General features: G+C 45.6%; 1 protein-coding gene across 2 annotated transcripts in view; it reads right to left on the bottom strand.

The window, feature by feature from the left end:
• Nucleotides 1-25,636, bottom strand: part of TOP2A (DNA topoisomerase II alpha) — a 52,135-nt gene that overhangs the window by 8,674 nt on the left and 17,825 nt on the right. For both annotated transcript variants that reach the window (XM_058182907.1, XM_058182908.1), the window contains exons 17-23: nt 6,327-6,419; nt 5,277-5,391; nt 4,686-4,807; nt 2,678-2,826; nt 1,504-1,735; nt 946-1,080; nt 626-826 (exon numbers count right to left, since the gene is read on the bottom strand). In XM_058182907.1, coding sequence (XP_058038890.1) covers nt 626-826; nt 946-1,080; nt 1,504-1,735; nt 2,678-2,826; nt 4,686-4,807; nt 5,277-5,391; nt 6,327-6,419 — 1,047 coding nt within the window. The remainder of the gene's footprint in view (nt 1-625; nt 827-945; nt 1,081-1,503; nt 1,736-2,677; nt 2,827-4,685; nt 4,808-5,276; nt 5,392-6,326; nt 6,420-25,636) is intronic.

The raw sequence follows: 25,636 nt of genomic DNA, 5'->3' as shown, positions 1-25,636 counted from the left end.
AGATCTATAGATGGCAGGGCTGTGATCATACATTTAAAAGCTGGATACAGTTCCTTTAATGGTTCCATGTAGAACCTACATGGTCTACCCCCATTCACCTCCATTTCTCACTATGATATTTTGATACTTTTTAGGAACTGTACATGCCTGGTTTCTAAAACAAGTCCTTAACTTACAGTGAAGTGCAAATCTCTCTCAAAGTGACAAGAGCAAAGAAGCTTTTCAGAATTTGGGGGGGAAAAGTTGCTCTCTTCCCAATGTAGCAGAGATCACATAAATAGCTAAAGTAGAGCAATAGGCAGACATGGTTAAATCTACTAGCAAAACTGATTTTCTATTTCTCCAGTCTTAACTGAGAATTTGGATTCTAAGATTTCAATTAAAAACTAATGATTTGTAGATTTTTTGTAGATGCCTTGCCACAAAAGGATTCTATTCTGAGACTCATGTCTTAGCTGAATAAATGGAGATGGCTTCCAGAGAGCACCATCCTTTGTTCTATAATTTAATTTAATTTATTTGTTTAAAAGATGCATATGGCCTGTATACGTGTACATGAAAGTACAGACTTTCTAAGTATGCCTATCTTGCTACAAAAATAGAAGCCTTCTGAATTTTTACTTACCATATTGTTACAGGAAAGAGGAGTTTGTAATTTGAAGACTTTATGTAGACCAATAGTCTCTGCCTCCACTAGTTTATGTTCACTCATTGTTATGATGAATTTGACAGTGGTGTCTGTGTGGTACTCTTTATAGTCTATTATGAGTGATGGAGTCTTCTCTGTGCCATTTAGCATAGGCTCCAAAACCTGTTCTTTGTAAGTCTTTTGAGAGATGGGAAGAAACAACATGATGATTTTATACTTTCCTTTGATTGGGGAGTACAGAAACATATTGTTATTATGGCTCAGAGAGCATAGTACAAAAATAGAACATGCCTTACCTGTGTCCAGGTTCGAACTGGAAGCTCTGAAATTTCAATGGTAGTTGAATTAAGAACTGATACTTCTCCATTGATAAGGAAATGGTTTTGCCCTAGTTCATGTATTGTCCCCTTGAAGTTCTTGTAACTAGGAATCTAAAAATAGTAGAAGCTGAATTAAAATAAACCAGCCTGAACATGCGTCTTATTTGCATAATATGATCAGAATCCAAATTGATTAAGATAATTTCAACGAAGGCTTCTGAAAATAGGAATAAGAGAGATTGTAGAGAAAAGGTCATAAATGGTTTTATGAAAAGCAAAACAAAAATCTCCAGTATAGGAATAATATTTACTGACTTCATACTACTTTCTTTTAAAGAAAGTGTCATTTTAAACCTTATTTTATCATAAGGAATGTAGTCTAGGCAATTTTTTAAAGAATTTAAATGGTATGGCTCTGAAATCCAAGTAGTCAAGAAAATCTAACTGTGTCTTTGTCCTCACACCTGTGATTTTTTTTCTCTTCTCTAAAATTAACAGATCATTTTTATTTAATCATTGATGCAATTTTATTACCATTGTTAATGGCTCCTCTCCATCAAGCATACGTCGAATGTTGTTAACCACTTCTCGGATGTCATAATTAGGTACTTTACATGACCAGCCAGTCCCAATGCCTTCAGCACCATTGATCAGCACCATAGGAATGATTGGAATATACCATTCAGGCTCAACTCGTTGGTTATCATCGTACAGAAATTTCAGCACATTGTTATCCACTTCTGGGAAAGCCAATCGTGCCAAAGGACTAAGAAAAATAAATTTAATTGAAGTTGTGTTAAATACTTCTAGAAATAAGTTTGGATAAGATTATGGAGGTCTTCTTTCCGGGTGAAGAGAAACAAGGAAGAAAAGAAATAGCCAGAAGATGGCAAGGAAGTGAATAAATGGCAGTAACTTTCAGTAATCTCTACTTCCCCTTTAAAAGCCACAAAAGAAAAGAAAATGTAAAAGGAGGTTGGGGGAGGAGAGAACCAATATCAGAAAAATTCTGCCTCTTGAAAGCCAACCCAAATACAGAGGAATTTCTTCATTACCAGAGACACAATGCATGAATATATTGATTCAGCACTTAAAGAACTTTTCTTTTGACTCCTCTTTTTCCGACAGAGAAAGAAATTTTGCTAAATCTCTTTAAAATAGGATTTGTGTGTATTAAATCCTTGATTTAATTGAGTATTGTAATAGTAACAAGAGTTGGAAGGGACCTTGAGGTCATCTAGTCCAACCCCCTGCTCACGCAGGAGACCTATACTAGGGATTCGAACCACCGTCCTTTCTGATCGACAAGCTAAGCGTCTTGGGTGAAAACTAGCTATCAAGTTCACTCATTTTGAGGGGAATCAGTGAAAACAGTAAACATTTTACAACCTTCCTTTCCACAGTTGTTACATGAATCACTGTTGTTTAATTAGTAACATGGCTAGGTTAATCTGGCTTCCCCATTGACTTTGCTTATCAGAAATGTGATCACATAACTGATGGACACGGCAACTGTCATAATTATGAGTCAGTTGCCAGACATCTGATTTCTGATCATATGACCATGGAGATGCTGCAATGGTCATAATGTGCCATTGTAATTTTGAACAGTTGCTAAATGAATTGTTGTAATTGAAAACTTACTGTTCACTATGTTAGAAGGGAGTGTCTAAGTCGAAACTAAGAAAAGCAACCTGCTTCTACCAACCTGAGCATTGTGAAGATATATCTAGGGCTTGCAGCGTCTTTTCCACCATGCAGCCTAGTTCCAAACTGACCAATGGGTTGAAGTAAGTTCAGGTTGTTGCTGCCCACAAAACTTTGAGCCAAATTAATAATAGTCAACATCAGTGAGGTCTGAAACAAAGTAATAATTATCAGTGATGCATCACCACCAAAACTATCAAACATCAATAAAATGAACAGGCATTGGAAAGATAAGCCAATCACAAGCATTAGCCAGAAAAATCCAAAGTTATTAGAAATCTACTTCTAACTTTATTCCAAATAAACTCTGCTTCAACTACTGGCCAATTGACTTATGGTTGGAGAATTACAGAAGAAACTCCATCTCCAAGCCTTGTTACCTGTTGTTCAGCTCGCACGTCATCCCAGCTCCATCCCACCTGCTGCGGTGCCCGTCTCCACTCAGATGGCTGAGCCGGATGATGCGGCGCCTGCCTTCCCTCTTGGAGCAGGTGGGGTGGATGCCTGCCAGCCTCTGCCCACTTCTCGACACAGCCATCCAACCAGGGGTGAAATCTAAAATTTTTCCCTACCGGTTCTGTGGGCGTGGCTTAATTGGTGGGTGTGGCTTGGTGGTCAGGTGACTGAATGGGCATGGTCAATAATAATAAATAATAAAAATAATAAAGTATACAAACTTTGGGAGGCACCGGTCTACCTTCTTTAAAAATAGAGGCCCCAGTCTACCAATTGCCTTTTACTGAGAAGCCCCGGTCTACCAGTTGCCTTTTACTGAGAGGCCCCAGTCTACCAAGTGCCTTTTTTTGGCAGGCACCGGTCTACTTTCTTTAAAAATAGAAGCACTGGTCTACTAGCTACCTACAGCGCTGATCAGCTGTAGTGCGGCCCTTTAAAGTGCTGCGGCAGTCATTTAAGTCATTTGCAGCTATATCACCACCGAGCGCTTCAGGGACAGAGAAGAGGAACAGCGAGGCATGGGCATTGGGGGAGGGGACAGGGATTTTTGCTAACGGTTCTCCGAACCACCTGCCCCAATCACTACCAACCGGGAGCATTTCACCCCTGCATCCAACCCCCTTCTGCTTGGGAGGCACTGCACCACTACTTTGCCAGCTGGTGGGGAACGCAGTGGTACCAGCAGCTGGAGCCTTCCCAGGGCTGGGAGGGGAGACCCTGCCAGAGCTCCCTGCAAGGTGTAGCAGCTGCAGGAGCCCCTCGGCAGCGCCTCTGCCTCCTACCTGTGGATAGAGGTTGGCCAGTGCCATTGGTGCAGAGGGGAAGGTGCGCGCTCTGCCTGCTCTGCTCTTACTGGCCAGACGTGGGGCTCTGCGCTGCCTCCTCCCAGCCAGAGTGCCACGTTTGTCTGGTTGCTGATTGCCTTCAAGGAGGGAAGGTACCCTTGGGCCACCTGGACCCCACTGTGGGGGGACAGAGGGAGAGGGAAGAGAGGTGTCTCCCTGACAGGTCACAGGTTACTTATTTTGCATGGATCTCTAACGCTTGGCTTTGCCTGACAGCCTGCACTCACCCTCCACAGTACAAGTGGTTGAATTCTCATAACACGTGAAGCTGGGCAGGAGAGCAGATAGATAAATGGACGGATGGATAGATGAGACAGAGAAAGAGAGACAGAGGGAGAGGGAGGGAGGCCCATTTCCCACAGGAAAGAAAATACTGGGAGCCATAAAACCTGGGTAAGCATGGCTGGGGTGGGGATGGTTCATGTGACTGGTTGGGAGTGAGTGATGTCAAGTTGGCCATGCCCACCCAGGTTTTGTAGCTCCCGGTGTTTCCTTTTCTATGGGAAATGGGTCCAGATAGCTCTTTGAGTGTTTAAGGTTGCAGACCCCTGCCCTATGCAAATAGAGCAAATGATGAATATGCTGGGAATATAAGTTAGTAATATTTATAAAGTCGCTTTATAAATTGCTGATCACTGGGTTAGAAAATCAAGAATCACACTTATCCTTTCTTGTAACTTTTTGGGATCCCTTTAATATTTCTCCTACCTCTCCATGGTGGTAAGAGGACATCTCTGCCACTGATCCAGCCAGCTGAGCAACTTTTACTTCCCGCTTGTCATTTCTTTTGAAGCACGTATATAAAACTTTTCTCTGACCTGGTTTCAGTCCTGAAAGAATCAGAGAAGCCATTAGTAATTACAACTTCTCTTCATAGTGAGCCTTACTTAGCTAAGGCATTCTTTTTTTTTTAATTGAAAAAGTTTTAAAAAACAAAAACATTTTTCCCCCTTTCCCCCCCTCAAAACCCCCCCTTCCTTCACCTCCCCCCCCGGGTCAATCACAAGGTATTGTTATTAGCTAAGGCATTCTTAAAAGGACAAATTTTTGAAGTTAGATTATATATTAGTTTATTGAAATATATCTGCTTTATATCAAGGCAATAAATATACATTTTCTGATGCATTAAATCCTGCTTCAAGCAAGAATGTTTAAGAATATAAGATTTTATAAATGTTTATTTGTCAGTTACAAAAATCCTATTAAGTCAGCTCTTTGTGGTCTATCTCTTTCAAAAATATTATGCAATAAATTCAAAGTACATAAAATCTTGTTTAATTTGTAAAAGAAAACACTTACCATCAATTAATGATGGAATGGATCGCTCATTATCAGAATTTGAGAACAGTACAAGTTCCTTGTTGATAAAATCATTGTAGGTCAGGTAATTTGTAGTTTTCCCATATAGGTAATCCTAAAGAAGGCAAGAAAATTTAAGATACGTCCTTAAAATAGTATCCAAGTGCTTTCTTCTACAGAGGCGTTACCATTTTTAATGGCTTTTTTTAAAAAAGCAAAACAGGATTTTTTCACTTGGAACACATTCCTAAATGTGAAAGTAAAACCTTTTCACTTGGACCACACATTGCTAGTTGCAGCCTTGGGGCATAAAGTTCATAAAGAATGCATATACATTATTTGTCTTAGATATAATTTGTCATTTCATTAATATACATAACAACTGCCTTCATCAAACTTTAATAATTGGTGAGTGAAAAAGTTTTCATTTAGGAAAAAATCAAACTTAAAATAAGCTTTATTGACTGCAGTGGAAATATATTGAGGCTGAAACTCTTTTACTGAAGTTGAAACTGCTTGATTTTAGCTCAGAAATTTTAAAAAACCAAATATTTATATGTTTCTTATTACTAATTATTTCTCAACTACTGTCAAATGTTTAAGGATAGTCAAAGATAGGAACATCCACTGATGCTAAAATAATAAAAAAAACCCACCAGACTAACCAACAGCACCTGAGGGTAGAACAAGAAGCAATGGGTGGAAACTGATCAAGGAAAGAAGCAACTTAGAACTAAGGAGAAATTTCCTGACAGTTAGAACAATTAATAAGTGGAACGACTTGCCTGCAGAAGTTGTGAATGCTCCAACACTGGAAATTTTTAAGAAAATTTTGGATAACCATCTGTCTGAGATGATGTAGGGTTTCCTGCCTGGGCAGGGGGTTGGACTAGAAGGCCTCCAAGGTCCCTTCCAACTCTGTTGTTATTATTATTACTATTTGTATCCCAGAATCAATAGAGAATCCTCCCTGTTCAAAAGTTCTATATATATATTATTCTGCCTGAAATTATTCAGAAGGAATTCCGTTTTATTTTAAAGGCTACTTACATCTGGCAGTCCAAGAAGCTTTCGTTGCCTTCTATCTTCCATGAAATTTGTCAGCCACTCCTTTCGATCATCAACCTTTTTTTTACTAAAGGCCTAGAATGAACAAGAATCTTACTAAACAATACTTTACTCTGCCAAGTGTTTAATTAAATCACAGAAGTTTTGATAAGTAAGGAGGAATCAAGATGCCAAAAAGCAGCAATTACTGTAAAGAACTCCTCTGAAAAAAGTATTCATCACCGTACTTTTAAACTCTACACATCTGCTGCCTTATTAAAAGCCTCAACAGTATGAAAAAGCTGAGAAAATTCCAGGACATTACTAACCATCAAAGCAAATAGGAAGAGACATCATACACATTCGGCAACACAAGCTAGATCCAAACCCACAAAAATTTGAACCTACCTAAGGAGCCGATAGTGAACGCCTGTAAATATTCTTATTCCCTCAAATGCTTCCTTGGATATGATGGTTTGGAGATGGATTTACAAGCAGAGATCGAAAATCAACAGCTTACAGATCTCTCTTCGTCAATGGAAGAGAAATTGCCACCCTCCAAACACACTGCAATATGCTCCACGGCTGCACAGTTAATAAAGAATGGTGTGAGTATCAACCTGATAAACTTAAAAGAACAAAAATGTAAACTAAGTCTGCTGACGGCAGAAACGGTTTTCTCTATCTTGGATTTGTCCCCAACTGAAACGAAAGGGAACTCCTTAAAAGAGGAGTTGTAAAACATTGAGAACCAGCCAAATAACAATCCTACCAAAGTACGTATCTTCTGTACCACATGTGCCACAAAAGCATCAGCAGCAAAGCCAAGGGCAACCTTATCCCTACACCAAGGAAAAGGGAAAACAATCAGAGCTGACCACCCTGTGGCAAAGGGTGAAAACAAATTTTCAGTGTGCATGTAACCAAGAGAGGGTGCCATTTAAATTGCAAATACTATCAGCACCCTAAACAAACCACCCTATACATATTAAATAATAAAATAAACAGAGGTGAATGAGAACAAAGAGAACAGTTATCTTGTGAGGAGCATCTGATTGATTTACAGCAGGCTGACTGACTTCCATCTAGCAGAGGCCAAGAACAAATTCTACATACATTTGGGCAACCCACATGTATTTAGCATTTAAAACGACACCTTTAAACTCCTAGTGCCTTTTTGGTATACTTTTGCTATGGCTTCCTTTTCATGGTGCCTGGAAGCTGCAGGGATATGGATGGGAACAACAGGCTTCAGGTGAACCCTAGCCAAACAGAGTAGCTATGGGTGCAAGGGACCTCACGATCCAGTTGTTTATCATCTTTAGTTCTGGATGGGTCTGCACTGCAGTATGTATCTGTGGGTTCTCCTGGACTTGCAACTCCTGCTCAAAGAGCAGCTGACAGTTGTGGCTAGGAGAGCCTTTGTACAAGTTGCGTACCAGTTGAACCTTACCTGGATCGGGAGGCTCTGAGCACAGTCATTCATGCCCCAGTCATCCCTTGATTGGATTACTGCTATGTGCTGTACATGAGGCTACCTCTGAAGATTACTAGGAAAGCCAGAGCTGGTGCAGAATGCAGTAGAGTAATTCTGAGGGTTCTTAGGTAGCACATATAACACCATGTGAGCTATGGGTTGCCAGTTTGCTTTCAGGTCCAATTCAAGGTGTTGTTTATTACCTTTAAAGTTCTATATGGGATGGGTTCAGTGTATGGGGAGCTGTCTCATGCCAAAGGATTAGCCCATCCCATTGCGCCAGCAGAAGAGGCCTGCTGCAGACCCTGTCCGCTAAGGAATTCAAGTGGGTAGGGCCAAGGAGAACAGCCTTTTCTGATGTGATCCCAACTCTGTGGAACCTTCTACCACTGGAGGCGAGAACTACTCCTACCCCTTTGGACTTTTGGAAGGGTACAGATAATCCTCAACTTATGACCAAATTGACCTAAAATTTCTGTTGCTAAGCGAGATAGTTGTTAACTGAATTTCGTCCCATTTTGTGATCTTCTTTGCCATAGTTGTTGAGTGAACCACTGCAGTTATTGTTAGCAACAAGATTGTTAAGTGAATCCAGCTTCCCTATTGACTTTGCTTGTCAAAAGGTGATCACATGACTCCAGGACACTGCAACCATCATCAATACATGCCAGTTGCCAAATATCTGAATTTTGATCACGTGACCATGGGGATGCTGGTTGTAAGTGTGAAAAATGAACATAAGTAACTTTTTTCAGTGCATAGTTGTATAGTTATTCCTCAACTTACAACCACAATTGAGTCTAACACTTCTGTCACTAAATGAGTCTGCTGACGGCAGAAACGGTTTTCTCTATCTTGGATTTGTCCCCAACTGAAACGAAAGGGAACTCCTTAAAAGAGGAGTTGTAAAACATTGAGAACCAGCCAAATAACAATCCTACCAAAGTACGTATCTTCTGTACCACATGTGCCACAAAAGCATCAGCAGCAAAGCCAAGGGCAACCTTATCCCTACACCAAGGAAAAGGGAAAACAATCAGAGCTGACCACCCTGTGGCAAAGGGTGAAAACAAATTTTCAGTGTGCATGTAACCAAGAGAGGGTGCCATTTAAATTGCAAATACTATCAGCACCCTAAACAAACCACCCTATACATATTAAATAATAAAATAAACAGAGGTGAATGAGAACAAAGAGAACAGTTATCTTGTGAGGAGCATCTGATTGATTTACAGCAGGCTGACTGACTTCCATCTAGCAGAGGCCAAGAACAAATTCTACATACATTTGGGCAACCCACATGTATTTAGCATTTAAAACGACACCTTTAAACTCCTAGTGCCTTTTTGGTATACTTTTGCTGTGGCTTCCTTTTCATGGTGCCTGGAAGCTGCAGGGATATGGATGGGAACAACAGGCTTCAGGTGAACCCTAGCCAAACAGAGTAGCTATGGGTGCAAGGGACCTCACAATCCAGTTGTTTATCATCTTTAGTTCTGGATGGGTCTGCACTGCAGTATGTATCTGTGGGTTCTCCTGGACTTGCAACTCCTGCTCAAAGAGCAGCTGACAGTTGTGGCTAGGAGAGCCTTTGTACAAGTTGCGTACTAGTTGAACCTTACCTGGATCGGGAGGCTCTGAGCACAGTCATTCATGCCCCAGTCATCCCTTGATTGGATTACTGCTATGTGCTGTACATGAGGCTACCTCTGAAGATTACTAGGAAAGCCAGAGCTGGTGCAGAATGCAGTAGAGTAATTCTGAGGGTTCTTAGGTAGCACATATAACACCATGTGAGCTATGGGTTGCCAGTTTGCTTTCAGGTCCAATTCAAGGTGTTGTTTATTACCTTTAAAGTTCTATATGGGATGGGTTCAGTGTATGGGGAGCTGTCTCATGCCAAAGGATTAGCCCATCCCATTGCGCCAGCAGAAGAGGCCTGCTGCAGACCCTGTCCGCTAAGGAATTCAAGTGGGTAGGGCCAAGGAGAACAGCCTTTTCTGATGTGATCCCAACTCTGTGGAACCTTCTACCACTGGAGGCGAGAACTACTCCTACCCCTTTGGACTTTTGGAAGGGTACAGATAATCCTCAACTTATGACCAAATTGACCTAAAATTTCTGTTGCTAAGCGAGATAGTTGTTAACTGAATTTCGTCCCATTTTGTGATCTTCTTTGCCATAGTTGTTGAGTGAACCACTGCAGTTATTGTTAGCAACAAGATTGTTAAGTGAATCCAGCTTCCCTATTGACTTTGCTTGTCAAAAGGTGATCACATGACTCCAGGACACTGCAACCATCATCAATACATGCCAGTTGCCAAATATCTGAATTTTGATCACGTGACCATGGGGATGCTGGTTGTAAGTGTGAAAAATGAACATAAGTAACTTTTTTCAGTGCATAGTTGTATAGTTATTCCTCAACTTACAACCACAATTGAGTCTAACACTTCTGTCACTAAATGAGTCGTGCTCAGGGGTGAAATGCTACCGGTTCGCTCCGGTTTGGGTGAACCGGTAGTGATAAAAACTATTAATCAGCTTTGCCGCGCAATCGTCGGAACCTTGTTTTTACTTTTTTAAAGCATTTTTTTACTACCAGTTCAGGCAAATAGGTAGTAAAAAAATGCTTTAAAAAAGTAAACAAAAAAAGGTTCCGACGACTGCATGGCAGAGCTGTGATCATCGGAACCTTTTTTAAAGCATTTTTTTTACTACTGGTTCGGGCGTAAAAAATGCTTTAAAAAAAGTAAAAAAATAAAATAAAATAAAATTGGCCCACCCAATCACATGCCCATGCCCACAGAACCGATAGCAACAAATTTTACATTTCACCACTAGTCTTGCCCTGTTTTATGACCTCCCTTGCCAGTTATTAGGTGAATCACTGCAGTTAGCAGCATGGTTGTTAAATGAATCTGGCTTCCCCAAAATTCAAATTGACTTTGCTTATCAAAAGATGGTAAAAGGCGATCACATGACCCCTGAACACTGCAACTGTCATAAATATGAGTCAGTTACCAAGTATCTGAATTTTGATCATGTGATCTTTGGGAGGCTTGCAACGGTCATAATTATGGAAAACAATCATAAGCCATTTTTTTCAGCGCTGTTGTAAATTCAAATGGTCACTAAATGAATGGTTGTAAGTTGAGGATTATAATTTGGTTTTGCCAGTTAGCTGCTTACTGTTGGAGGTAGTGGATGGGGTAAGAAAACCTTATCCCCGTGTTGTTCATCTTTTAGTCCTTTTTTGTACATAGTTTTAAAATTTTAATTTGCATAGTTTTCTATTTATCTTTTAATAATCGGTAAACTGCTTAGGGTCGCCTTTAGTGGGTGGGTGACGTAAACATTTAATAAATATACACTTTTTCAATCTTTTTAAAATGTGTTTTAGGCTCAGAAGAACTCAAGCCCACTCCTAAAACAATTTGGTTCCTGGACATTAAAGAATAAATATGATAGTCAAGGACAAAATGTCAAGGACATTTTACCAGTTCAGCTCCCTCCCTTCCACTCATGAATGTCCAGAGGAAGTCTGAAAAATCTGTTCTTCCCACAAGACACAGTGCAGATGACCTGAGAAAAACTTCTGATTAACTCTTTCAGTGCCCTGCCACATTCAGAACAAACTGGTATTCTTAGACTGGATGATTTGAGAGAAACTCTGGTGACATAACATAAAATAACCAGAGCTCTAATTGATCTGGTTTTACCAACTATCCAAGACAGTTGCCCATCATTTTGAGAAAAGATTTTGTTGGCATGGCAGTCCCCTTCTCTGACCTATGGAATTTAGATATCAGCAAAGAGTCCCCTGGAACAGATTGAACTTACTACATCCTGTCCAAAATGTAAAAAATTCAAAGCATAAAGAGATGAATGCTGCTGACAGATCTGGAGGTTTTGACTACCAAACCCTGGGACCCACAACCAGAGTCAGGAAGTAAACTGCACCAGGAACATGACATAGACATACCAAATAACTACCACGCACTTCAATCTTCCAAGCAAACCTTTGCCTTAGGAATCACATGAACTCATGATAATGGCAGCCTCAGATGCAGAAAAAATATCACCACCCAGACTTGAACCAACCTCTGGAACAAATTATATTCACATGAAACAACAATCTGGTAATGTTCGCCATGTTAAGTGCAAACCACCATAAAAGTTATCTGACTCTATATAGCGGCACAAGAATGGCAAAGGCAGGCTAAATTATAACCAGGGTCTTCTTAGATACTGAAGAAACTTTGTATCTCATTTTCAATTTCAATTCATTTAGAAACTTTGGTATATCATCAGTCACCCCCTCAAACAACGAACAAGGAAGTTTCACATTAGAATCACTATCTTTGCTCTCTTGGAACACCACTGAATGTGAAGCCAGAAATAAACACCCTGCTCTTTAACCTCACAACATATGGGTAGACTTAACTAGAGTTTCAACTGGGAAACTGACCATTTTAGACCAAGCCAAATCTAAAAACACTAGAGAAATTTCCAGAAGCCTAGCACTCTAACAAACTAGCCATCAATAGACATGAAGACATAAACAATATGTACATACTATGCAAGAGACAATCAACAACCAGAAAGGGAACAAAAAGACTAAAACACCTCCCCACCAGCAATCAACACCCACATGAGCAGAGATAGCACCAAGATTAACATCAGACCAACAATGAAGATGTAAACAATACCCCAATCAAGGAACTGCCAAGCAAACTAAAATTAAACATGCTAACCCAAGAACCTCCAAGATCACCCCTATCAACACTGACAGGGCCAGCCACCAGAATATGTTATTAAGAAAAATCAAGCTTTTGATAGTGTGTGTCATACCTTGTGTACTAATCAAACAGGTGGTAAGGGTGAAGGGGAACTCAGACACAAAACAGTTATGTAGAGAACAAAAATGGAGTCTGTAAAAAAGGATTCAAATCCCTATACACCAATGCATAAAGTATGAGGAATAAACAAGATGAACTAGAAACCCAAGTACATGAGGGCAGATTATGATACTGTTGCCATTACGGAAAGCTAGTGAGATGAAACCCATGAATGGATTCCATGGAATGGCATGACATGAATGAAATATACAGCTAGAGGGATTTAAATTGTTTAAAAGAAACAGATCTAATAAAAGAGGAGGTAGAATTGCGCTATATTTAAGAAATAACTATATCTCCACATAAATATAGCAGAACAATGATGAAAAATCTTCTTGAATGTATTTGGATCAATATAAAAGGCAAGAATGTTATTGCCATAGGTGTATACTACAGGCCATCCAACCAGGGTAAATAAATAAACTTTTTGCTAGTAGTTAACTAAGGTATGGAGGAAGCACACCACAACAGTAATGGGCAGACGTGAAATTTACTTACCTTCGCTACCGGTTTGGAAGTGTGAGCGCGCACATCCTCCAAATATGCGGAGAGCCTTCTGTGCATGTGCAAATGGGACGTGATGACATCCAGGTGGACGTCCGCCTCCGGTGCTTCCAGCCCACCCGAGCCAGATAGAACCAGCTGAATTTCACCACTGGTAATGGGGGACTTTTAACTATTCTGACATCAACTGGGAGACAAACTCTGCACCTAGTGGAAGATCAAACCGATTCCTGACAAACCCAACATGCAACTTTGTCTCCCAAAAGGTAGGAGGGAGGGAGGGAACTAGAGGGTCAGCCATATTGGAATTAATTCTCATTACTAGAAATGAAATGATAGAAAACATTGAACTTACAGGAATTTTGAGAGGGGAGGTAACCATGCAATATTGGAATTCGCAAATACAAGCAATAGAACAGGGGTGTCAAACTCGTGGCCTGTGGACCGGATGCGTCATGTGCTGGCTCTGTCCCTGCTCAGTTTAGCGAAGGGAAAATTAGTCCCGATATGTCATGTAACACTGCCAGTTTGACACCCCTGCAATAGAACAAAGTCAAACTAGAGTCTTGGACTTCAAGAGAACTGATTTGAATAAACTTAAAAAGAGCTTGAGAAGGATTCCATGGATGAGAATCCTCAAAGGAAAAACAACCCAAGAAGCTTGAAAAAATTTGAAAAGTGAGATTATAAAAATCCACTCTAGCACAATTCCAACAAAGAAGAAAATGAGAATGCTCTGATAAACTGAAAGACAAAAAAGGACAAGTATAAAAGATACATAACTAAGGTAGAACATTAGCAAATAGCCAAACTCACAGTCAGAAAACCTAAGGCTCAAAATGAACTAAGGCTGGCGACAAGTCAAAAATAACAACATAAAAAAAAAGTTTCTTTCAATATGTAAAAATGAAAGTCAAGCAATTGGTCCATTAATTGGAGAAAATGTCAAGGAGCAGCTGAGAGAAAGCAGAACTGCTTAGGTCACTTTTTATGTCTTTACACAAAAGGGGGGAAAAAGTCAATCCTATCAAAAAAGTATGTAAGATGCAGCTGAGGAATACAACTCAAAATAAGCAAAAAAATGGTAACAGAATATCTATCCACTCTAGACGAGTTCAAAATCACCAGGACTAGATGGATTATACCCCAACGTACTGAAGGAATTGGCAGACAAGATCTCACAACCATTGGACCATATCTTTCAAAGATCCTGGAGCACTAGGGAACTACCAGATGACTGGAAAAAGGGCTGATGTAGTTCCTACTTTAAAAAAAAAAAAAAGAAAAAAAAAGGGGGAAAAGACCCTATCAGCCTGATGTACGTACCTGGGAAAACATTGGGGGGAAAAAAATCAAGCAACGAATCTGCGAACACCTAGAGGCAAGCAAAGTTATAAACAGAACCAAAGTTATAAACAGTTTTCTGTTTGTGAAAAACAGATCATGTCAAGATAAATCTTATTGCATTGATCTGCATGGAGAGAAGTATGTAGTGGGGAATCCCAAGGCTGTCTTAAGCCTAGTATTCTTTAATTATCTTAATCAGATTTAGAAGAGCGGATAGAAGGTGAACCCATCAAATTTGTAGATGACACTAAGCTGGCAGAAATAGCCAACGCTCCAGAAGATAGGGTCAAGATGCAGTTTTAAACACCGAGCCCTATCTAACAAAATGAAATTCAACTGTGAGAAAAGTAAAGTTCTACATTAAGATAAGGGGGAAAAAAGCACAAATATAGAATAGGTGACACAATAGTAGTACCTGCAAGAGGGATCTTGGAGTCCTAGTGAACAATCACTTAAATATGAGCCAGCAATGTGCAGCAGTTGCCAAAAATACCAACGAGGTCCTAGGCTGCATTAACAGAGGAGCAGAATCAATATCACATAAAGCGTTAATAATGCCTTGGTAAAACCACTCTTGGAATATTGCATCCAGTTTTGCTCACCATGATATAAAAAACATGTTGACATTAGAAAGAGTGCAGAGAAGAACAACAAAGATGATTAGGGGAGTGGAGAACAGTTGCAAGAATTTGTTATGTCTAGTCTAATGAAAAGAAGGAACAGGGATGACGTGATAGCAATGTTCCAATATCTAAGGGATTGCCACAAAGAAGAGGGAGTCAAACAATTCTCCAAAGCACATGAAGACAGGACAAAAAGCAATAGATGGAACAAAACTAATCAAGGAGAGAATCAATCTAGACTGAATACAGAATACACAACCTAGAGAATAGAGATTTCCCGACTGTTAGAACAACTAATCAGTGGAACAACTTGCCTCCAGAAATTGTGGGTGCTTCATCACTGGAGTTTTTAAAGAAGAGATTGGACAACCTTATATCTGAAGTGGTATAGGGTTACTTGCTTGAGCAGGGGTTGGACTAGAAGACCTCCAAGGTCTTCCAATACTGTTATTCTGTTAAAATAAACTGAGAGGAAACTCCACTCCTTACTAGCACTGATGATGATACCTAGTTTGAGTAATGATATGTCTGCGAGAGAACAGCCATGCTCAGAGAGAACCCACCCCCATAGAATCCATGCCTTTATAAGTTATATCTCCCAATTCAACATCTTTGTCCCAAGAGACATGGTCAAGAAATGATCACTTTACTGAGGGATATAAATCATTATTTCTCTTAACAGATCCCGGCATTGGACAAGGGAAATACTGTACTGGTCTGAGTGCTATATCCTAATCATTCTAAAAACTGAGATTACGTCAATAGACTCAGTTGAGAACCTAACACAAATAGCTATTCTCAACTTTTCTAGATAAATTGTTTCTCATTAATTTCTATATACATCTCAATATCCCTCAACCATATATTGTTGAGATTTGGGAAAAAGAAGAACATTATACTGATGCTCTTGAATTATGTTTTCCCACTGCTTGTATTGTCAGTGGAAGGACTTCAATGTCAGACTAGTCACCATGGGCGAATAGGCGGCAACATAAAATAAACAAATAAATGATGGTCACCTACCGTATATACTCGAATATAAGCCGATCCGAGTATAAGCCGAGGTCCCCAATTTTACCCCAAAAAACTGGGGTAAACTGGGGACTCGAGTATAAGCCGAGGGAGGGAAATGAGGCAGCTACCGGTCAGGGAAAGCCTCCCTCCCTCAGCCGAGAAGGCTGGCGGCCCCCCCGCCCCGCCCTCTCACTGCACCGGCAGGGCTTCCCCGCGCTAATGCAAAAGCCCGCCAAGTTTGCACCATCCGGTATAATGTGAAAAAAAGAAGAAAAAAAAAACTCGAGTATAAGCCGTATATACTCGAGTATAAGCCGAGGGGACGTTTTTCAGCACAAAAAACGTGCTGAAAAACTTGGCTTATACTCGAGTATATACGGTACTTATTTATTTTATTTATTTATTTTTCATATTTATATACCGCCCTATCTCCCTAGGGACTCAGGGCGGTTCACAGGCAATTAAAAATACATATAAATACAAACTAAAATGACAATTAAAAAACTTATTCTATAGCCGAATTATTAAAAAACAGTATAAATACTAAAAACCCATTTAAAACCAGTAAATTTAAAATCTAATCCAGTCCCGTGCAGATGAATAAGTGTGTTTTAAGCTCGCGACGAAAGGTTCGGAGGTCCGGAGGTTGACTAAGTCCTGGAGGGAGTTCGTTCCAGAGGGTGGGAGCCCCCACAGAGAAGGCCCTTCCCCTGGGTGTCGCCAGACGACACTGCCTAGCTGACGGCACCCTGAGGAGTCCCTCTCTGTGAGAGCGCACGGGTCGGTGAGAGGTATTCGGTAGCAGTAGGCGGTCCCGTAAATAGCCCGGCCCTATGCCATGGAGCGCTTTAAAGATTGTCACCAACACCTTGAAGCGCACCCGGAAGGCCACAGGTAGCCAGTGCAGTCTGCGCAGGATAGGTGTCACGTGGGAGCCACGAGGGGCTCCCTCTATCACCCGCGCAGCCGCATTCTGGACTAACTGAAGCCTCCGGATGCCCCTCAAGGGGAGCCCCATGTAGAGAGCATTGCAGTAATCCAGGCGAGACGTCACGAGGGCGTGAGTGACCGTGCATAAGGCATCCCGGTCTAGAAAGGGGCGCAACTGGCACACCAGGCGAACCTGGTGGAAAGCTCTCCTGGAGACGGCCGTCAAATGGTCTTCAAAAGACAGCTGTTCATCCAGGAGGACGCCCAGGTTGCGCACCCTCTCCATCGGGGCCAATGACTCGCCCCCAACAGTCAGCCGAGGACTCAGCTGACTGTACCGGGATGCCGGCATCCACAGCCACTCTGTCTTGGAGGGATTGAGCTTGAGCCTGTTTCTCCCCATCCAGACCCGTACGGCTTCCAAACACCGGGACAGCACTTCGATAGCTTCATTGGGGTGGCCCGGTGTGGAAAAGTACAGCTGGGTGTCATCAGCGTACAGCTGGTACCTCACACCGAAGCCACTGATGATCTCACCCAGCGGCTTCATATAGATGTTGAACAGAAGGGGCGAGAGAATCGACCCCTGCGGCACCCCACAAGTGAGGCGCCTCGGGGCCGACCTCTGCCCCCCTGTCAACACCGTCTGCGACCGGTCGGAGAGATAGGAGGAGAACCACCGGTAAACGGTGCCTCCCACTCCCTCCAACCGGCGCAGCAGGATACCATGGTCGATGGTATCGAAAGCCGCTGAGAGATCTAATAGGACCAGGGCAGAGGAACAACCCCTATCCCTGGCCCTCCAGAGATCATCCACCAACGCGACCAAAGCCGTCTCCGTGCTGTAGCCGGGCCGGAAACCGGACTGGAACGGGTCTAGATAGACAGTTTCATCCAGGTGCAGGGGAAACTGATATGCCACCATACTCTCTACAACCTTTGCCGCGAAACGAAGGTTGGAGACCGGACGATAATTACCTAACACAGCCGGGTCCAGGGAGGGCTTCTTGAGGAGGGGCCTCACCACCGCCTCTTTCAAGGCGGCCGGAAAGACTCCCTCCAACAAGGAAGCACTCGTAATCGCCTGGAGCCAGCCTCGTGTCACCTCCTGAGTGGCCAGCACCAACCAGGAGGGGCACGGGTCCAGTAAACACGTGGTGGCATTCAGCCTACCCAACAACCTGTCCATGTCCTCGGGAGCCACAGGGTGAAACTCATCCCAGGCAATATCACCAAGACCACCCTCAGACGCCTCATCTGAATCGCCGCAATTTTGGTCCAGACCGTCTCGAAGCTGAACGATTTTATCGTATAGATAACCGTTAAACTCCTCAGCACGTCCCTGCAACGGGTCATCCCGCTCCCCCTGGTGAAGGAGGGAACGGGTCACCCGAAACAGGGCGGCTGGGCGGTTATCTGCCGACGCAATGAGGGAGGAGGCGTAGCAACGCCTCGCTTCCCTCAGTGCCACTAGGTAGGTCCTAGTATAGGGCCTAACTAGTGTCCGATCAGCCTCTAAACGGCTAGACCTCCAGGAGCTCTCTAGGCGTCTTCTCCGGCGTTTCATCCCCCTCAGCTCCTCGGAGAACCAGGGAGCCGGTTGGGATCTGCGCCGGGTCAGAGGCCGCAGAGGCACGACACGGTCTAAAGCCCCAGCCGCAGCCCGTTGCCAGGCTGCGGCTAGTTCCTCTGCCGTGCCATGAGCCAGACCCTCAGGAAGTGGCCCAAGCTCCGTCCGGAACCTCTCCGGGTCCATCAGGCGCCTGGGACGGAACCAACGTAGTGGTTCCGTCTCCCTGCGGTGTTGAGTGGCGGTCAGAAAGTCCAGGCGAAGGAGAGAGTGATCTGACCATGACAAAGGTTCTGTGACTACATCTCTCAAATCCAGATCCTTCAACCACTGACCAGAGATAAAAATAAGGTCCAGTGTGCCACCCCCGATGTGAGTGGGGCCATCCACTACTTGAGTCAGGTCCAAGGCCATCATGGAAGCCATGAACTCCCGAGCCACTGTCGATGACAAGCCGGCAGATGGCAAGTTAAAGTCCCCCATGACTAAAAGTCTGGGGGTCTCCACTGCCACCCCGGCAAGCATCTCCAGGAGCTCGGGCAGGGCAGCTGTCACGCAGCAAGGAGCCAGGTACGTGACCAGCAAGCCCATCTGACACCTATGACCCCATCTCACAAAGAGGGATTCACATCCGGCAATCTGAGGTACAGTGGTCTCCCTCGGCTCTAGACTCTCTTTAATAACAACCGCCACCCCCCCACCCCTACCCTGGGCCCTCGGCTGATGGAATGCACGGAAACCCGGTGGGCACATTTCGACCAGGGGCACGCCCCCTTCAGTGCCCAACCAGGTCTCCGTAACGCCTATAAGATCCGCAGCGCCCCCCTGGATAAGATCATGTATTAGGGGGGCCTTACTGGCCACGGACCGTGCGTTGCATAACATAAGACGAAGGCCCAGGCTCTGAGGGTCTTGACCATCCAGGGAACGGGAAAAGTCAGAGGGATCGGGGCACGCGATCGCCTGCAAACACCGTGACCCCCTAGACCGATATGATCCCCCCTTCCGCCGTATCTGCCCCTCCCACTTACCGTGCAAATGGAGCCACCCTCACAAAAAGGAACACACTCCCCCCCCATAACCTCCGAACCCACTAAATAATCGCCACGAGCACGCGCAGGAACTGGTTTCCCTCCCGACGGGCTACCCCCAACACCCGCTCTAACCCTCCCACCCCTTAAAAATGCCCTATCTAAAAAACCCCAAAGGCTCTTTCTCTTCGCATGCCACCTCTGTGGGTCCCAAGACCCGTCATTGAGGCCGGCCCTTGGTAACAAAACGGGCCATTCCTGCGAGGCGGGGGCACCTCGCAGGCGCAAGAGTTCATATGCAGCGTAACGCATAGAAAAGTACGAATCGGCGAAGGATGCTAAGATGGTAAAATCCCAGATGGTAAGACATTAACAGAAGATGGATCCTCCAACGGATGTCCAGTTGTCAAAGAGGACAAATAAAGCTGGAACCAGATGGAGATGATAAGCCTGAGCAGACAGACCGACAGCTTCCATGGTAAACCTATGGAAAACGTTTCTACAAAAGGTCATAATAAGGTAGAAATGACTACCAGTCTGTCCATAGTCCAATCCAGTCCAGTCCAGAAACCCGTGGGTACAAATATTATTATTATTTATTATTATTATTATTTATTGGATTTATAAACCGCCCTTCTCCCGAAGGACTCAGGGCGGTGTACAGCCAGGATAAAAAAGAACAATATACAGTTAAAATACAATTAAAAAACTTATTATACAGTATGGCCGAAATAATTAAGAATTATGAATCTAAAAACCCCAATTAAAACTAGAGAGAAAATTTAAAATTTAAAATTCAACAATTTAAGAAAGCCCCGCACGAACAAACAAATATGTTTTCAGTTCGCGGCGAAAAGTCCGAAGGTCAGAAATTTGACGTAAACCAGGGGGGAGTTCGTTCCAAAGAGTGGGGGCCCCCACAGAGAAGGATCTTCCTCTGGGGGCCGCCAGCCGACATTGTCTGGCGGACGGCACCCTGAGAAGGCCCTCTCTGTGGGAGCGTACGGGTCGGTGGGAGGCATAAGGTAACAGAAGGCGGTCCCGTAAGTACCCAGGTCCCAAGCCATGGAGCGCTTTAAAGGTGGTTACCAAGACCTTGAAATGCACCCGAAAGGCAACAGGAAGCCAGTGCAGTCTGCGCAGGAGAGGTGTCACATGTGAGCTACGCGTGACTCCCTCTATCACCCGCGCAGCTGCATTCTGGACCAACTGAAGCCTCCGAGTGCATCTCAAGGGGAGCCCCATGTAGAGAGCATTGCAATAATCCAGGCGGGAGGTAACCAGAGCGTGAGTGACTGTGCATAGGGCATCCCGATCAAGGAAGGGGCGCAACTGGCGCACCAGGCGAACCTGGTGGAAGGCTCTCCTGGAGACGGCCGCCAAATGATCTTCAAACGACAGCCGTGCATCCAGGAGAACACCCAAGCTGCGCACTCCCTCCTTTGGGGCCAATAACTCGCCCCCAACAGTCAGCTGCGGCTGCAGCTGACTGTATCGGGGTGCCGGCATCCACAGCCACTCCGTCTTGGAGGGATTGAGCTTGAGCCTGTTCCTCCCCATCCAGACCCGTACGGCCTCCAAACACCGGGACAGCACTTCGACAGCTTCGTTGGTACAGCTGAGTATCATCAGCGTACAGTTGATATCTCACCCCAAAGCCACTGATGATCTCACCCAACGGCTTCATATAGATGTTGAACAGGAGGGGTGAGAGAATCGACCCCTGCGGCACCCCACAAGTGAGGTGTCTCGCGGTCGACCTCTGCCCCCCTGTCAACACCGTCTGCGACCGGTCGGAGAGATAGGAGGAGAACCACCGATAAACGGTGCCTCCCACTCCCAATCCCTCCAACCGGTGCAGCAGGATACCATGGTCGATGGTATCGAAAGCCGCTGAGAGGTCTAATAGGACCAGAGCAGAGGAATAACCCCTGTCTCTGGCCCTCCAGAGATCATCCACCAACGCGACCAAAGCTGTCTCCGTGCTGTATCCGGGTCGGAAACCGGACTGGAACGGGTCTAGATAGACGGCTTCATCCAGGTACTGGGGTAGCTGCCGTGCCACAGCACTCTCTACAACCTTCGCAGTGAAGCGAAGGTTGGAGACCGGACGGTAATTACCTAAAATAGCTGGGTCCAGGGAAGGCTTCTTGAGGAGGGGTCTCACCACTGCCTCCTTCAAGGCAGCAGGGAAAACTCCCTCCAACAAAGAAGCGTTGGTAATCCCTGAGCCAGCCTCGTGTCACTTCCGGGAGGCCAGCACCAGCCAGGAAGGGCACGGGTCCAGTAAACATGTCGTAGTATGCAGCCTCCCAGCAACCTGTCCACGTCCTCGGAGTCACAGGGTCAAACTCATCCCAAATACCCTCCACAAGACCCGACCCCGCCCTCCCACCTGGATCATCCCAATTCCGGTCCAAGCCGTCCCGGAGCTGAACGATTTTGTCGTATAGATAACCACTAAACTCCTCGGCACGGCCCTGCAACGGGTCATCCCGCACCTCCTGATGAAGGAGGAGCGGGTCACCAAACAGGGCGGCCGGGCGGTTATCTGCCGACGCAATGAGGGTGGAAGCATAGAACGCCTCGCCTCCTCATTGCCACTAGGTAGGTCCTAGAATAGGATCTAACTAGTGTTCGGTCAGCTTCTGAGCGGCTGGACCTCCAGACTCTCTAGGCGTCTTCTCCGGCGTTCATCTCTCTCAGCCCCTCGGAGAACCAAGGGGCCGGGCGAGGCCTACGCCGGGTCAGAGGTCGCAAGGGCACGACACGGTCCAAAGCTCCAGCCGCGGCCCGTTCCCAGGCCGCAACTAGCTCTTCCGCCGTGCCGTGGGCCAGGTCCTCAGGAAACGCCCAAGCTCCGTCAGGAACCTCTCCGGGTCCATCAGGCGCCTGGGACGGAACCAACGCATTGGCTCCGCCTCCTGCAGTGGTGGATAGCGGTCCGAAAGTCTAGGCGAAGGAGGAAATGATCTGACCATGACACCGGTTCTGTTTCTAAGTTGTCTAATACCAGATCATTTCGCCACTGACCAGAGATATAAATCAGGTCCAGTGTGCCACCCCCTGTGTGCGTGGGGCCATCAATTACCTGGATCAGGTCCAAGGCCGTCATGGAAGCTCCCGAGCCGCTGTCGATGACAAGCCCGTCGATGGCAGGTTAAAGTCCCCCATGACTATCAGTCTGGGGGTCTCCACCGCCACCCCGGCGAGTACCTCCAACAGCTCGGGTAGGGCTGTGGTCACGCAGCAAGGAGCCAGGTACGTGATCAACAAGCCCATCTGATCACGATGGCCCCACCTCACAAAGAGGGATTCACAACCGGCAATCTGAGGAACAGTGGCCTCCCTCGGCTCTAGACTTTCTCTAATGACAACCGCTACCCCCCCACCCCTACCTTGGGCTCTCGGCTGATGAAATGCTCGGAAACCTGGTGGGCATAGCTCACAAGGGGAACCCCTCCGGCCCAACCAGGTCTCCGTAATGCCCATAAGGTCCGCGGCTTCCCCCTGAATAAGATCACCAATCAGGGGGGCCTTATTGACCACGGACCGGGCATTACATAACATCAACCGGAGACCAAGGCTCTGAGGACCATGGCCCCCCGGGGAACGGGTGAAGACTGAGGGACCCGGGCAGGTGATCGCTTTGGGGGACCGAGCACCGGCTCCCCACACTTTATATGGCCCCCCGCTCCCGCCATATCTGCCTCTCCCACTTACCGTACAGATGGAACGATTCTCCACTCCTGGAACGAACCCATCCCCCTCTGCCTTCGGACCAGATGGTAAAATGCCGCGAACAAGCACAGGGGCTAAATCCCTCCCCGACGGGTTATTCCCCCCACCCGTCGTATCCCTCCCTCCCCTTAAAAGACCCCTTTTAAAAAACCTATTTAAAAATCCCCAGAAACTCTTCTTAGCTGCATGCCACCTCTCTGGGTCCCAAGACCCTTCGTTGAGGTAAGCTCTTGATAACCTAGAGGGCCATTCCTGCGAGGCGGGGGAACCTCGCAGCCGTAATAGTTCGGTGGATGAGTATCTCATGAAAGAATAATAGTTTACGACAGCGAAAATGTAAAACCCAAGCCGGCATAGATGTTAACCAGCTTCTAGTCCAACCGAGTTGACTGTTCCGCTCAAGTCCAAATGAACCCAAAACCGGCCAAGTCCAGATGATCCAGGAAACAACCAAGGGGTCCAGGGGTCTGACCAAATCTAGTGGTCTCCCCCCCGGCAGCTGGTACCATAATATCTTCCTCAGTTGCCGGCCACTAAGGTGGAATAGTGGCCCTTGGAAACTCGGCATTTCTCCATCCTGGGGGAGGGACTCCTGCCGCTCCGTAGTCTGATGGAATGCCGCACGTTCTAGTGCCACCAGTACCGCAATTGCCGCCAGAATCACCGCCGTTCCAGAGGCCGCCATTAATAGTGCCGGATCCATGTTAAAGACATGTCCCCGCACGCCGCAGATAGAAGTCAAGGACGCCCCGCCGATGTGCCGCTGATGAAAAATGCGGCACAAAATCATGCCGCTGAGGAGCATTTCAGCGAAGGCCAGGCCTGATAGAAAAAAAAACCACTGGGGGGGGAGAGAAACAGCCGATCTTCGGGCCCTCCAAAAGTCCAGCCCGAGCGGCCCACCACCCTGCCGCCAACTTTGTAAGCGGCCAGGGGATCGAACTAAGGCCCGCCCGGGATGACTACCCCACCCCGAGATAATCGCCGCCATCCGCTGTCCCTCAGTTGGTAAGAGTACGGTTCCAAAGTCCTGCCGCTGATGGAAGTCGCGGCCGAGGCGAAGCATACCCCGAAAAGTCAGCTGGGAGGGGTATGCAAATACATGACCACCCAGCTTCGATGGTCAAAAGTCCGGTGGGGGGGGGGGGAAGGAAGGCAGGCCATACGACAAAGGGCAGATGAACAAAACACGATGTAAAGTACCAAAAGAGGGGAACAAACCACAGCCTCGCCTCCGGCCTCATCTCCCACCGCGGCCTCACCACGCCCACCGCCGATGGAACCGATGGGGCCGCAGAACACTGGACGCCGCTGGACAGGCGCCTCGCGGGCCACAAGACCTCGCCAGGCGTAACAAAGCGCCGATGGAACGGGCGGGCCCACAAATAGGCGAATGGGCCGGAATCCATGCCTCAGATGGAATCGGGCCGAATTCACGTCGCCGCTGGAGCCAGGCCGAAATCGAGGCCGGAGCCTGCAGCAAGCAGCAACAGGCAGCAGCAGGCCTCCCTCGCCTCCCAAAGATGGCCGCCACCAACCGATCCGCCGCTCTTCCCTCGGCCCGTTCTCGGCTGCCGCACATCCGAGGATCAAAAGACCTCTCCTGCGGCTGCCAAGCAGATGACACAGCGCGCCGAGGGGCAGGAGCAGTCTGGTAAGTCATCCGGAGTCCACCATTTCGGGAAAAGCACCTTACGCCGATTCGAGCCCCTCTAGCAAACCGCCATCCTCGCGCATGCGCAGAGCCAAAGTTTCACCTAATTTGCAGACTCTCTCCCCAATTATAAACTCTAAAGGTCACACTGGGCATCAGATATACATACGTTTGACCATCTCCAGACTCAGCTATGAAACAAATCAAACTCTTCCTTCAATTGACAAAATTATCTGTACTAGAAATACAAGTTTTAAGAGAATTTCTAAATGAAAGTGCAATGTGATGCCCAAGGACATTGCACCAAAGAAATTCCTATTAAGAGAAAAATGAGACAGGGATGCATTCTAGCTTATCTTCTCTTTAATACTGTACTTTTTGGAATATAAAATGCACTCCCCCCACAAAGAGGGTGAAAATGTTGATGCATCTTATACACCGAATACAGCCATTTTTGTCCTCCTAAAGCCACGCCCATCCCATTTTTGTGAAAAATGGGCCTGTTTTTTGCAAAAACAGGG

This window comes from Ahaetulla prasina, chromosome 4 (genome assembly GCF_028640845.1).
Source record: "Ahaetulla prasina isolate Xishuangbanna chromosome 4, ASM2864084v1, whole genome shotgun sequence".
In the NCBI taxonomy this organism is placed as follows: domain Eukaryota; kingdom Metazoa; phylum Chordata; class Lepidosauria; order Squamata; family Colubridae; genus Ahaetulla; species Ahaetulla prasina.
The sequence above is the reverse complement of the archived record's forward strand: the minus strand, read 5'-3'. Positions and strand labels throughout refer to the sequence as shown.